General features: G+C 45.0%; 1 protein-coding gene across 2 annotated transcripts in view; it reads right to left on the reverse strand.

Moving 5' to 3' along the window:
- Nucleotides 1-9609: 9609 nt before the first annotated feature.
- Nucleotides 9610-14153, reverse strand: part of SLC35F3 (solute carrier family 35 member F3) — a 430572-nt gene continuing 426028 nt past the window's right edge. For both annotated transcript variants that reach the window (XM_003267271.4, XM_030812665.1), the window contains 2 exons: nt 13950-14039; nt 9610-11086 (listed from right to left, as the gene is read on the reverse strand). In XM_003267271.4, the coding sequence (XP_003267319.1) occupies nt 10851-11086; nt 13950-14039 (326 nt within the window). In that variant the 3' untranslated portion in view covers nt 9610-10850. The remainder of the gene's footprint in view (nt 11087-13949; nt 14040-14153) is intronic.

Raw genomic sequence — 14153 nt, forward strand, 5'->3', positions numbered from 1 at the left:
ACTTGCAAATGCTTAATGTTCAAGAAAATTTATTTCATGTGGTGGATCAAGAACCAGGGGAGGAAAATTAGAGATACTCAGGGCAGGAGTGGTTGAAGTTGCCTTGGCCTAGGATGGCTAATAAAGATTTTGCCAAGACTCAACTTTGAATCCAATGCAGAGGGCTTTTAGCTCTCAATAGACTTGCCCTAAAGGCTTGCGCACAGAGAGTTTAGGAGTCAGAGCTTGGGTTGTGCAGGGAATTTTTTTTTTTTTTTTTTTTTTTGATAGAGCTTTGGTGTCTTTATTGGGGAAACAATTGAAATGACTCAGAGACATTGAAGGAAATTTAACAACAAAGGCCTTTCCCAGAATCTGAGTTTTAGGTTACATCAGGGGCCAATAAAAATATCCCTCTATTTCACGAAGGACTTTTTTTTGAGATAGGGTCTCACTCTGTCACCCAGGCTGGAGTGCAGTGGTACAATCTCAGGTTACTGCAACTTCCACCTCCTGGACTCCAGTGATCCTCTCATCTTAGCCTCTTGAATAGCTGGGACCACAGGGGCACACCACAACACCTAATTTTTGTATTTTTTATAGAGATGGGGTTTCACCATGTTGCCCAGGCTGGTCTCGAACTCCTGGACTCAAGTGATCCACCCACCTTGGCCTCCCAAAGTGCTCGGATTACAGGCGTGAGCCACCATGCCCGTCCAGGAAGGACCACTTTAGATTCAGTCTTTCCTGGGCCCCTAGTGCAAACTCAAACACCAAATAGGCCCCTCACAATATTCAACATAGACAACAGGCGTGACAAGGATTTCCATGGAAAATGGAGAAACTGAACCCATGTGCTGGTTTCTGGAAGTCTGAGGATACAGAGTTCACATTAAATAGGACCATCTCTATTCTTGGCTGTTTGACAACACTTTCATGAATCTTAGTATTTTGGGGCAAAATACTGGGATCATTTTGGATGCGATAGGTAACCTGAATCATGATTTGACAGGATCCTGAGAGGATTCTATGATGGTTGATGATGGGCCATGGCTGATACCTAAGAAGCTCATTTTTCACTATCAGGAGAGTTGACAGGACTACAACTCTGTTATAAATTATGTTTAATTATTTTGAAAGTTTAAAAAAGTCAATAAACATTTATATTTTACTGTTTGTATGGGATTCTGCTGTGTGCCTAGGGAAATAGAATAAGAAGCACAAAGCAAGATTTCCTTTTCCTTTCAAGGATATTTACATCTAGAAGGGGAGGTAAGTCATCACTCTAAGGCAGAAGAGACAGAGAAATTGTGGCAGTGGGGAGTGTCACCAAGTAGGAATATTAATTCTTGTCGGGGGAATGAGGAAGACTTCATTAAGGAGGAAACATGTATAGTAGATATTTCAGGACATGTAGGGTTCGGTTAGGCAGAAAGAGAGGGAAGGGGAGGAAGGATCCCATGTGGAATGAACCATGTTACCAAGACAAGAGAGGATAGGATATATTAGAGAAATAGTGAACGGTCCTGTGTGGTTGGAGGGCAGGAGACAGTGGTAGTTGCAGTGACACATGAGTTGGAAAGGTCACCAACTGCCAAATTATAGAGGGCCTTGAGTCCAGGGTAGGGAATGAAGGTTTATTTAATAAAGTACAGGAAGCTACTCAAGATCTTTGCATAAGAAAGTGAAGCAATCCCGGCTCAACAGGGTGTAGAGAATGATCAGGAGACTGACTATGCCCTAGGTGGTGTGTCCTGGGGTATAAAGTAGGGTGGTGGTGGAGGAGAGGCTTCTAGAGATGCTCTGCAGTTGTAACGAAACTGCCTTGGAGTGTATGGCACAGTGATTGCTAGTGCAGGAGTGAGGAAGAAGTTAAAGACCTGTATGAAGATTTTATGCTTGGGAAAATAAGATAATCATGATGCCAATTCACATCAATAGGTTAAGAAGAAGGAATAGGTTTTTGAGTGAGATAATTGTGTGTTTAGTTTTGGACATGTTAAGATGGAGGGGTTGCTAGGATACATTGGGAGAAATGTCTGGAAGATAGTGAAAAACTCAGATTTGAAGTTTGGCAGAGAAGATTTGAAAGTGATTTTCAAAGAGGTAAAAATTAAAGACACAAAACTGCATGAAAATGAGGGTGAATGTGGCCTTGGGTGGAAAGGGATGGGCACCCCCATGTGATGGAAGTAGACAAAGGAGAGACTGGGAGAGGGGGAAACAGGGAGAGTGGGAGAGATATTGTAGAATGAGAACCAGGGAAATACAGCCACAACCCTGGCTGACGTGCTCTTGCTCAAGCTTGGCAGCCCTGCCGTGATGATGATGCTGGTGATGATGATGTAAATGCTATCACTGATTGAGCAACTACTCATGTCTAGGGATTGTGCTAAGCTTCTATATGTATTACTTTGTTTTACTTTGACAACCTTGTAAGGCAGAGTTGATTATTAGCCTCATATTACAGGTGAGAAAACTGAGACTCAAGAGATGTCAAGTGACTTGACTAAGGAGATAAAACTATAAATGGTAGAGCTGGGCTTTGAATCCAGTTCTATCTGCTTGCAAATTTCATTTTGTTAACCATTGCACTGTTCTGTCATACCACTGCACCTGAATCTGGAGAGATTTCTATTTTTAAGAATTTGAAAACAAAGATTATCAACTAAGGAATAGAGACTAACTTCTAGAAACACATAGATGATAAAGTGGGCATCAGTGTGTGCTGAATTCATCCAGGTGTGAGATCAAATGATATACTTTTGGTGTGAAAATTCATTCTAAATGAAAAGACTGTTCTTTCTCTTTCTTTCTCAGAGTTTCACTGTGTTGCCAGGCTAGAGTGCAGTGGCAAAATCTTAGCTCACTGCAGCCTCAATCTCTTGGACCTTCCTTGGCCTCCCAAAGTGTTGGGATTACAGGCATGAGCCATGTGCCTGGCCAAACCTCCATTTCTGATTGTTCAGGGAGTGAGGGTGGCTGAGTACATTATTTGTCGACCTAGGATTTAGAAATATGGACAAGTGTGCATGACTCAAAGTCAACGCTGCGGAGGATGAGAGGTGAGTCACTGGGTCCATGGGGAGCTGAAGGGACTTTGGCTGGCTGTGTGAAAGCACTTTCTCTCAGCTAAAAAGGAAATTAAATGCTATCAGAAAATTGAGATAAAATTTAGATAAAAGTAACCCATAAAACCTGTGATGCAATAATGGCCTTAGGGGAGTCAAATCTAGAGGGGGCAGTTAAATGTCCAAATGTACTTTGAACTTTAAAGTGGTGCTAGTGGTAAGATTTGAATTTTTTAAATTAAGCTTTGGAGAAAAACACCACGATCACTCTAAGAGGTAACTCTTGGCCGGGCGCGGTGGCTCATGCCTGTAATCCCAGGACTTTGGGAGGCTGAGGTGGGCGGATCACGAGGTCAGGAGATCAAGACCATTCTGGCTAACACGGTGAAACCCTGTCTCCACTAAAAATACAAAAAATTAGCCGGGTGTGGTGGTGGGCGCCTGCAGTCCCAGCTACTCTGGAGGCTGAGGCAGGAGAATGGCGTGAACCCAGGAGGCGGAGCTTGCAGGGAGCCGAGATCGTGCCACTGCACTCCAGCCTGGGCGACAGAGCCAGACTCCGTCTCAAAAAAAAAAAAAAAAAAAAAAAAAAAAGAGGAAGAGGTAACTCTTGCAAAAGGGGAATGAAGAAAGTCACCAGAATGCACCTTGATGATTATATGTCTAGTTCTAAATGATATCATTTAAAAGAGGTAGTGATTATTATATGGTGATTAGTTTACAGTTTACAGGGATCATTTATTTAAACAAATAGCAATAGTCTAATTGGTGGGAAAGAGATACTAATCAAAAACAGCTGAGGCTGAGCCCGCCCCGGCCTCCCAAAGCCCTGGGATTGCAGGCGTGAGCCACCGCGCCCGGCCAAGAGTTACCTCTTAGGGTGACCCTGGTGTTTTTCTCCAAAGCTTAATTTAAAAAATTCAAATCTTACCACTAGCACCACTTTAAAGTTCAAAGTACATTTGGACATTTAACTGCCCCCTCTAGATTTGACTCCCCTAAGGCCATTATTGCAGTAAATGCCACAGTAAATGTGGCAAATGCACACACATACTCACACGTGGTATCTTTGAGGAAATTCAACATACGGGACAGGACCATACAGCAAGCTACCGACACTGCACACATAATTCCAAAATCCTAAAAAGGTGCTAGACTCCCAGCCTCCCCACAAGGAAGACATGCCAGAAATTCAATTTCTCACCGTGTGAATGAAAGCAGATAACAGAGGGAGAGCGGGAGCACGGGGCGAATAGCTATATCTAGTTGGTATGATAGGGTTTACAGTTCCCATCAATGAAGGTGCCAAAAGAGAGTGGTCTGAGGACAAAATAAAATTAGTTTAAAAAGTTATACTCTAATCCTTGATAAACAGGTGTAAATTTAAAAAAGCACCACTGTGATGCACGGATAGGTTTTCTTTTATTTATTTATTTATTTATTTATTTATTGAGACGGGGTTTCACCATGCTGCCCAGGCTGGTCTTGAACCCTTGAGCACAAGTGATCCACCCACCTCTGCCTCCCAAATTGTTGGGATTACAGGTGTCAGCCACTGCATCCAGCTGGGTTTCTTTTTTTATTTTACTTTGCTTTATTTTTTTTTGAGACAGGGTCTCACTCTGTCACCCAGACTGGAGTGCAGTGGCATGATCTCGGCTCACTGCAACCTCTGCCTCCCGGGTTCAAGCGATTCTCCTGTTTCAGCCTCCCGAGTAGCTGGGATTACAGGCACCCACCACCATACCTGGCTAATTTTTGTATTTTTAGTAGAGACAGAGTTTCACCATGTTGGCCAGGCTGGTCTCAAACTCCTAGCCTCAAATGATCCACCTGCCTCGGCCTCCCAAAGTTCTGGGATTATAGGTGTGAGCCACTGTGCCTGGCCGGGTTTCTTTTTCTAATCCCCATATGGTCCCACTCTTGCTGTGTGGAGACTGGCCTGGAAGTTTAAACCAACCCTCAGGGTTCAAACACTTCCCAGTCTGAGCAGCAGTGATGTGAGCCACCTCCTCGCCTTGCTTCTCTGGCTCGCCACTGCAAAGCTGCACGTTGAGGATGGGAGAGCTGCAGGGAGGAGGAATGTGGGTCCCTGAGTCATGTCTCAGCCAGTGTTCCCTGGTGCGGCCTTCCATCCCCATTCCCACTTCTGTGGGCGGGTAGGAGGAGGGTCTTAGAAACAGCAGTTCCAGTGGCTGTCTCTCCCTAGCCTCTGAGATCCCCCTATGACATGCATACCACAAATTCTGAACAAATTAAAAGCCTTAGGTGGCCAAACGCTTTTCTATTCCCAATAAGAAATAAACTCCGGGGATTCCTGGAATTTCCTTCTGGAGGTTTGTAATTTCCTCTAATATTTTTCTTCTGGCAAGAGCCTCTCCTTAGTGTCTTTTCTGTGGGGATTGAAGACCAGGTGTAGAGCTAAGCAGGTGTGTACACTTAGCTTCCCACGGGCATTCCCTGCCCTTACCTCTCTCCTAGACAGTGTGCCTGAGAGCCCCCTCAAGGCCTTCTCAGAGGGATCGCCCCCCTGTCATATCCTCACAGGCTACTGCCACCCCTCCTGCAGTTACAATGACAACTATTAGATTGTGTGTTTATAGGTATTTCTCAATATTCTACAGGAAGCATGTAGCTTTTTCAGTAAGAGAGAGAAAAAAAGGCTTGAGCTAAAACTTTTAACACATAAGTTGTCTTTACATTAAATCTCATTTCCCATAATTCTAGTAACTCCAAAGTTTTTGATAATTTGGAGGAAATTTACCAGCTGGTTTACCACTATTTTAACTTAAGAAAAAGATGTTCTCAAGAATTTGGCAATGCTGAGTGCACAAAAATATATGGATGAGACAATATTATTTTTTAAAAAATTATTTTAAAATATTTTAAGAGCAGTTAGGAGCTTTTAATCTCTCCTTATGTATATATCATTGATGCATTTCTTATAAGCTATTCTTACCCATTCTTTAAAGCAGTTTGACCTAGGAGTCCTGCTAGACCATAATAAGCCCAGTTTCAAGAAGTGTACCAGAAAGTTAAAACACACAAACAAACCTCAAATAAACAAATGCTCAGCTTTTCTTTGAACATCCCAGTCCTCTCACATATATTGTTCAGAGTTCTTGGACTCAATTGACAGAAATGGTGTCCTGCTGTCTTCGACAAAAGAGAATTGATTGGAAGGCCTGTTGGGACTTTTTGAGTCCAAAGGATCTGTTTGCAAAAAGGCAGGAAGCATGGACCTTTATGGTGGGAAGAGGCCAGAGGCCCCGCAGGGCCCTCAGGAGCTGGCCAGTCAGCACCATCTTCTCGGCTGTTCTTTGGGGTCTGGCATCTTGCTTCAGAGCCAAGTCCAGTTCACACCCTCCTCCCCTCTCCTGTGCTGTGGGAGGATCCGAAATGGAGATTCTGTTCCCTTCAGCTTCCACAGCAAGAGCAAGGTGCTATTTCAAACAGGGAGCAGGCGCTGGCAGTCAAGAACACAAACAACCCAACAAATGTCCTCTCTGCTTATGAGATTTCCATAAAGAAATTTTAAATCATTTTGTGGAGGTTGGGCTTGGTGGCTCACACCTGTGATCCCAGAGCTTTGGGAGGCCAAGGAGGAAGATCACTAGAGTGCTGGAGTTTGAGACCAGCCTGGGCGACATAGCAAGACCTTGTCTCTTAAAAAATAAAAAAAATTAGCCAGGTGTGGTGGCGCATGCCTATGGTTCCAGCTACTTGGGAGGCTGAGGCAGGCAGATTGCCTGAGCCCAGGAGGTTGAGGCTGCAGCAAGCCGAGATAGTGCCACTGCACTCCAGCCTGGGCAACAGTGAGACCCTATCTCTTTAAAAAAAAAAAATCAGCTTGTGGGGCAACCATTTATTTATTAAACTTTATTGAGATATAATTCACACATCATAAAATTCACTCATCTAATTATACAATGTATTGAGTTTTAGTATATTCACAGAATGGTGCAACCACCACCACATTCTAATTTTAGGACAAACCATTTGTTTTCAAAATTGAAGATAAAGAATTCCATGTTATGCAACCTTGGCTAGATTTAGAAACACATCTGTTCTATGGGGTGCTAAGTCTCTGGCCATGAATTCCTCCTGCCTAACTCTCTTTATCCTTGAAGGCCCAAGAGGAGCAGGAGCTCAGGGTCTGTACGGCAGGTGTGGGTTCTTAGGGACGTCTCTGACTTGGCGTGGCAAGGCGGCCAGCAGGTCACTTCATGCCCTCTGGCTCCAAACGAACACATTCTGAAAGAAAGGAGAGAGCAGAGACTTCCCAGAGCTTTTTGCCTCTTTCATCAGCAGCAGACGGAAGTCCTGGTCTCATCTCTTGTACCCTCCGTCTTGGCTTCACTTTTCCTCTTTAAAGGAGCCCAAAGAGAAACATTCTTTAATTGCTACCCAGACCCGCCTCTAGAGGGCAGACAATTCCCCAGCTGAGCAGGGACGGAACCTGCATCTCAGAGCCGCCCCGCTGTTCCATCCGCAGGAACTCTTTTCTAGGATTTTCTGCTTTTAGGTCCCTCCTAGGTTTGCCGCAGCGCATCCCCGTGCTGGCAACCTTCTGGCGCGGTGGGGAGTGGAGGTGTTGTGGTTGTGGCTGTTTTCTTTCTGGAAAGAAATCTCTCAACCCACCCCTCCCCCAACACCAACTCAGGTTTAGAATGTATCGAAATGACCACAAGAGAGTTCTAACCCTTCATAGTCCCTTTAAAAATTTCGATAAAATGCGCGTGCCATAAAATTTACCATTTAAACTATTTTTAAGCGTACAGTTCGGTGGCATTAAGTACGTTCACATTGTTCAACAATCGCTACCAGGTTTTTTTCATCTTTGCAAACTGAAACTATATGCCCACTAAACAGTAACTCTCCATTTCCCCTCTCCCCAGCCACTGGCAACCAGCATTCTACTTCTGTCTCCAGGAACCTCATATAAGTGGAATCAGACAGCATTTGCGCTTTTGTGACTGGCTTATTTCACCCAGTGTAATGTCTTCAAGATTCAACATATTGTAGCATGTATCAGAATTTCCTCCCCTCCTGCTCCCCCTTCCTGCTTCCTCCTTCCTCCTCCTTCTCTTTCTCCTCTTCCTCCTTTTCCTCTTCTCCTTCTTCTCCTTCTTTTTCTTCTTTTTTTGAGACAGGGTCTTGCTTTGTTGCCCAGGCTGGAGTGCAGTGGTGTGGCCATAGCTCATTGCAGCCTTGAAGGCTTGGGCTCAAAGGATCCTCTTGCCTCCGGAATAACCGGGGTACAGGCATGCACCACCATGCGCAGCTAATTTTTGAATTTTTATTTTTGTAAAGAGAGGGCTTCACTATGTTGTCCATGCTGGTCTTGAACTCTTGGCTTCAAGGGACTCTCCTGCCTCCACCTCCCAAAGTGCTGGGATTATGGGTGTGAGCCACTATACTTGGCTCAGATTTTCTTTTTAAAGTGGAATAATATTCCACTGTATGGCTATGCCACATTTTCTTTATCCGTTCATCTGTCAGTGGGCGCTTGGGTCGCTTCCACCTTTTGGTTGTGAATAGTGTTGCCACGAATGTGCGTGTGCACATATCCCTTTGAGTCCATGGTCTCAACTCTTTTGGGTTTTCATGGTCATTTTTGCCCAACGGGAGAATAAGATAAATCTACCCTAAGGCAGGGCTTCCCCACTTTTTCGTGTCCTGGCTTGCAAAGGAAATATCTGTTTGTCTCCCTGGGATTTGGAGCCTCAACAGGGTAGTGGAGGTAACTAGCCCAGCATCCTGCTGTTCCAGCTGCCCCCTCCCAGACATGCTTGGACACCCTGGGTAGCGGAGCTCTCTGCTCTGGATAACGAGATTCTCCAGGTTTAGAGCCCATGTATGAAGTGGTAAGTGTGGTGCATGGAGTGTAGACGCTCTAGGTGTGGGTGATGGGATGAGGTGTACTGAAAAGGCTCTCATTTCCCCTTGGCTCATACGCCTTCCTAGAGTACTTGGCCATCTGTAGCCCTAGAATGAGACCCACTGGCTTTCACAGCGCCTGGCATAGCAGCTGCTTGGAACAGCTGCATGTTACTGAAGTGGATCAATCAAATTATCCGAAAAGCCGGCAGTAAGTTAGGCTGCCCAAGGCAGGCAGGCGGCTGTGGGGGCTGAGCTGGAAGACTGGGTAGATTTATGGACTGGGGCTGCCGCTCTGGGTGGCACTTAGAGACCAGTGTAAACTGAACTGCGGATCCCGTTCAGAAGAAAAAGTGAGAAGGAAGCCACAGGCAGGGCTGAGCCGAGGGCAGGTACCTTGAGGGAGAGGGAGAGGAACGGGGAGAAGGAGGGGAGGGAGAGGCTGCCCCAGGACTTAGAGCTTCTGTGAGGCTTTGGGGATGCTTCTGCATTTCACTTTTGCAAAAGTCAATTCTATCGATATTACAGTCTCCTTCCCTTGAGACAGATGGGCTGGCTTACCCACCTTGAAGTTTCTTGGGGGCAAGTGCAGTTGAGGAAAAGCCAGAATGTGGTGAGGACTGCTTCAGGACTGGTGCAGTGGGAAAGTAACAGAATGGCCACGGAGACAGCACTGAACGCTTCTTTTTCAAATATTTTATTAATCTGTTTGGCCAAACAGGTAATGGAAACTGAGAATAATAATTTGCTAAAAAGTTCAGGTCATGAATGCCCCTTTCCCCCAGGAAACAAAAGACTCCATGGTTACAGAATGCACCATTGGGTTATGACAACGTTTCAAAATGATGTTTCCATTTCATATGTAGCAATGTAAACTTCAAAAATAGTAAACTCTAACCCCTGACCCTCTTTACAGATCTATCACAGATAGAATTTTCTGGCAGACCTAAATTGTGTAAGTAAACAGCCTGGTGCTTAAAAGTTTCATAAAAAGGTTTACAGATTTCAGTAAATAATTTTTCAGTCTTGGTCAGGAAGTAAAAGCAGCCAGCAATTCCCCTCCTGCACAATGTACCTTATATGGGTATTGTACACCGCGGGCCACGCTCTGTATACACTGGCCATCAGCTCTGTCATTTTTTTTGTACACAGACATACACATACATAGTTTTATTTGTTTCTAAAGATTTTTACATCTAAATTATAAGACGGTGCCAGTGACGTATCACGTCACCTTGCTTCACATAGGTAAAGACGAAAATTCTGTAGAAGGCACTGTGATTTCTCTTGCATGATCTTACACAGACACGTGAGAGCAGGCCAGCCGGGGCTTGGACTTATCTTGTCCTTCCTGGTACCTGGCACAGACCTGTCCTCTGACAGTTTTTGATGTTCATCATCCATTTCTGCCTTGCCTCTTCACATCCCAGACATCCTTCCCTCCCTCCTTCCATCCTTCCATCCATCCGTCCAAATAAATTGACAGTTATCTTTTGGTTCATTGAAATTCCTTAAAATTAAGAGTACAGCTCTGGTATAAAACAAAATATGACCTACCATAGCTGAAAAATAATCACAGTGTACAATGTCATGTTCAGTTGCTAAGATTCAAAACACTTGCCCTGGCTTGTCAAGAACGTCAGCCATCCAAAACGATCTACGCAGGGATCTTTTAAACCCACTTTACATTCATTGGAAAAGCACTGAGAGGTTCTTCTTTTCTCTTTTGTATTGAATTGGTGCCCTTAAGTGGAAGGTCTGATGTGGAAAAGTGCAAGCAAATTGGACATGCCAATAAATACCATAGAACTTACCGCAGATGACCAAAACTGTACAGGTATGTACACCTTACCCAACTGAGGTTCCTCCCGGCAGGAATAGTCCTCCCAGTCATTACCACCGAGTTCTAGATGAGTGGTGTTAGCGGGCGAAGGAAGGGCGGGCTCTTCTGTTCTTGCTCTGAGGTCCTGAGCTCAGGTCAGCAGCGCCCTCTGCAGGCTCCTCCTTCTTCCTCACTTTGAGTCGGGTGAGCAGCTTGATCAACCAGGCATCCCACTCCTCTGGCAGGAGCAGGAGGAGAAAACCCAGGCCGATGATGATGATGGCGATGACCCGGACCCCATTGAAGACGATCTGACTGGTGTAGTGATCAATCACTGTGGGGGACAGAGCATGGAGGTTACTCAGCTGCAGGGTTGGGGGCATGTCGGTGGAGAGCAGGCAGGGCCTGTGGGCATCCTCCTCTGTCTGGCAGTGTTGTGGTCTTCCCTGGACCACAGGATTCTCCTCAGTATGATTTTGTTCCAGGTGGGCTGGGGTTACCTCTAGTAAGTCACCCTTAACTTTATCAAACCTCTCTGGTATGAAGCCTTGCACTTGTATGTCACCTCCCAAAACTGACTTGGTAGTTCAAACATTGATTTATGTGATTAAAAAAAGTGAACGAAGGGCAATTGAGGAGATGATGATAGATAGATAGATAGATAGATAGATAGATAGATAGATAATTACACACACACACACACACACACACATTTGACCCTTGAACAACATGGGTTTGAACTGTACGGATCCACTTATATGTGGGTTTTCTTCCACCTCTGCCACACCAAGACAGCAAGACCAACCCATCCTCTTCCTTTTCCTCCTCAGCCTACACAATGTGAAGATGACAGTGAAGATGAAGACCTTTATGATGGCCCACTTCCACTTAACGAGTAGCAAATATATTTTCTCTTTCTTATGATTTTCTTAATAACATTTTCTTTTCTTTAGCTTTATTGTAAGAGTACAATACATAATACAAATAACCCACACAATATATGTGAATCAACTGTTTTTCATCAGTAAGGCTTCTGGTCAACAGTACCCCATTAGTAGTTAAGTTTTTGGGGAACTGAAAGTTGTATGTGGATTTTCAACTATTCAGGGGTTGGTGCCCCCAATGTCTACATTGTTCAAGGGTCAATTGTATTTTTTTTTTTTTTGAGACAGGGTCTCACCCTGTCATGCAAGCTGCAGTGCAAGTGGTGCAGTCAGGGCTCACTGCCACCTCCACCTCCCAGGCTGGAGCGATCCTCCCATCTAGCCTCCTGAGTAGCTGGGACTATAGGTTCCACCACGCCTGGCTAATTTTTGTTATTATTATTACTTTTTTTTTTTTTTTTTTTGTAGAGATGGGGTTTTATCATGTTGCTCAGGATGGTCTAGAACTCCTGGGCTCAAGCAATCCTCCCACCTTGGCCTCCCAAAGTGCTGGGATTACAGGCTTGAGCTCCTGTGCCTGGCCTGTATTTTAATTTTTAATATTGGTAAAACATTCTGTTAATTCAGCAGATAAGGAGAACCAACCAGCCAGTCCCTTGAGCAGATGTCGGAGAGAACCCAAAAGCCGGGCAATGGCTCTGCCTTGACAAGTGAGATACGCGGCTGGTTCCCCGGCTTCTCTCTTCCAATCAAGAGTGGCCTGGTATTCCTTTTCTGGACCCATCATTAAACCTTTTATGTTGCAGGTAAGTAATGAAAAATGATTTTAATTAATCTCTCAAACACCTGGCCATATTATACGCTCAAAGTAAGTTTCTATATAAGACAACTGGAACATGCCTTCTGGAGACAGGAACACGGTGTGACTACAAACTAAAGATGCAAAGAATGTAGGGGGAGGATGGTGACAAGTGATTTTTCAGAAGCCTGCAGCATCTGGGCCGTTTTTCTTTTTTACCAGCTGTCCAGGAGCTCAGGTGCTTTCTGCATTTTGAAATGCTGTCTCATCAGTTATTTCATCTGGTTGTCACATCAACCAAAGTAGCAAGGGTAGGTATGACTTTTCATTTACAGGGGAGGCAAGCTAAGGCTCAGAGAGCAGATGAGTTGGGACCACAGATCTCCAGGTGGGTCGTGGTGGTGCTGAGCCTGAGCCCTGTCTCCTGACGCCTCCCCCCAGGCCTGGTACACTGCCGCTGCTGTGAGGCAGTCCTTCCAGGGGAGTCGGCCATGGTGGGGCAGGGAGGTCCAGCGCCTTTGGAATGGGAACGGTGGGAAACCAAGTCGTGGGGAAAGGCTTGGGAAATTGGGGTGCCTGCAGGCATATTCACCACCACATTGAACGGGATAAGGGTTTGCCATTCCTTTGGGGTGGGGGAGGGGCAATCTTTTAATGGTCTGGAAGCGGCAGGATTTGGGAGATGGCTTTGAAGGAAGCTGTGCCAGGGACAAAGGAGTGAGTGTTCCAGAGAGGACAGATTCACAGCCCTTTTCTGGCTGAGAGAAGGATGCCTAGGGAGGTCAGGTGTAAGGCCAGGAGGTTCTGGGAAGAAAATCCAAAATTCCTATCCGTGTGAGCCAGGAAAAGGAAGGCGGTGAGGGGCAGGTGAAGACAAGCTTCTGAAAGAGCTGTCAACTGTGTGCCTTGGCAACGAGTCCCCAGGGGAAAACAAAGGGCAGTCCCGAGTTCCTAGGCAAAGAGTGTTCTCTCCCTGTCTTCCTGGAGGTCGGGGGAAATCACGTTCACGCTGCTTCAGCTTGTCAGCATGTTTCTACCTCATGCCTTGAGCAAATTTTCTCCCCCAGAAAGTTACCTGCAGAAGTTACATTTTTTTCTGCTACATAATTTCCTGCATTTGTTAATAATACTGATGAGATTCATTTCTGCTCCCCATACCAGTTAGAATCAAGGTGCCTTTAGACTTTCTGTGACTTGAAGTGGTATGTGAAAATCAGCCCATTATGGAGAAAATATTGCATATATAACTAATATCAACATTTCACCTAAATGCCTTTTTTTTTTGGCAGACAGGTAAACATGCATTCTATAGCAGGCACAGCAAGGATATATGTGAGTATGTATGTGAGAGTATGTGTGTGTATGTGTGAGTGTGTGTGCGTATGCGTGAGTGTGTATATATGAGTGTGTGTATGTGTGAGTATGCACGTATGCATGAGTGTGTGCATGTGTGTGTGAGTAGGTGACTGAGTGTGTGTGCTTATGTGCAGATATAGAAAGCCACATAGGTTTACCTGCATTCACAGGTACGCTGAGGACGATTCCAAGAGACATCAGAGTGGGATATGTAACGGCGATTCCAAAATTTAATACAATATTGAATGCTGAAATGAAGAAGGTAAACAACGAGTGTTATTCGCGACTGCTCTGTACTTTACCTCGCTGCTGGCCTATCTGACCCAGGTTTCGCTGATGAGGCTGGAGTCTTAGGAGTTACA

The sequence above is a fragment of the Nomascus leucogenys genome, chromosome 5, assembly GCF_006542625.1.
Source record: "Nomascus leucogenys isolate Asia chromosome 5, Asia_NLE_v1, whole genome shotgun sequence".
Lineage (NCBI taxonomy): Eukaryota > Metazoa > Chordata > Mammalia > Primates > Hylobatidae > Nomascus > Nomascus leucogenys.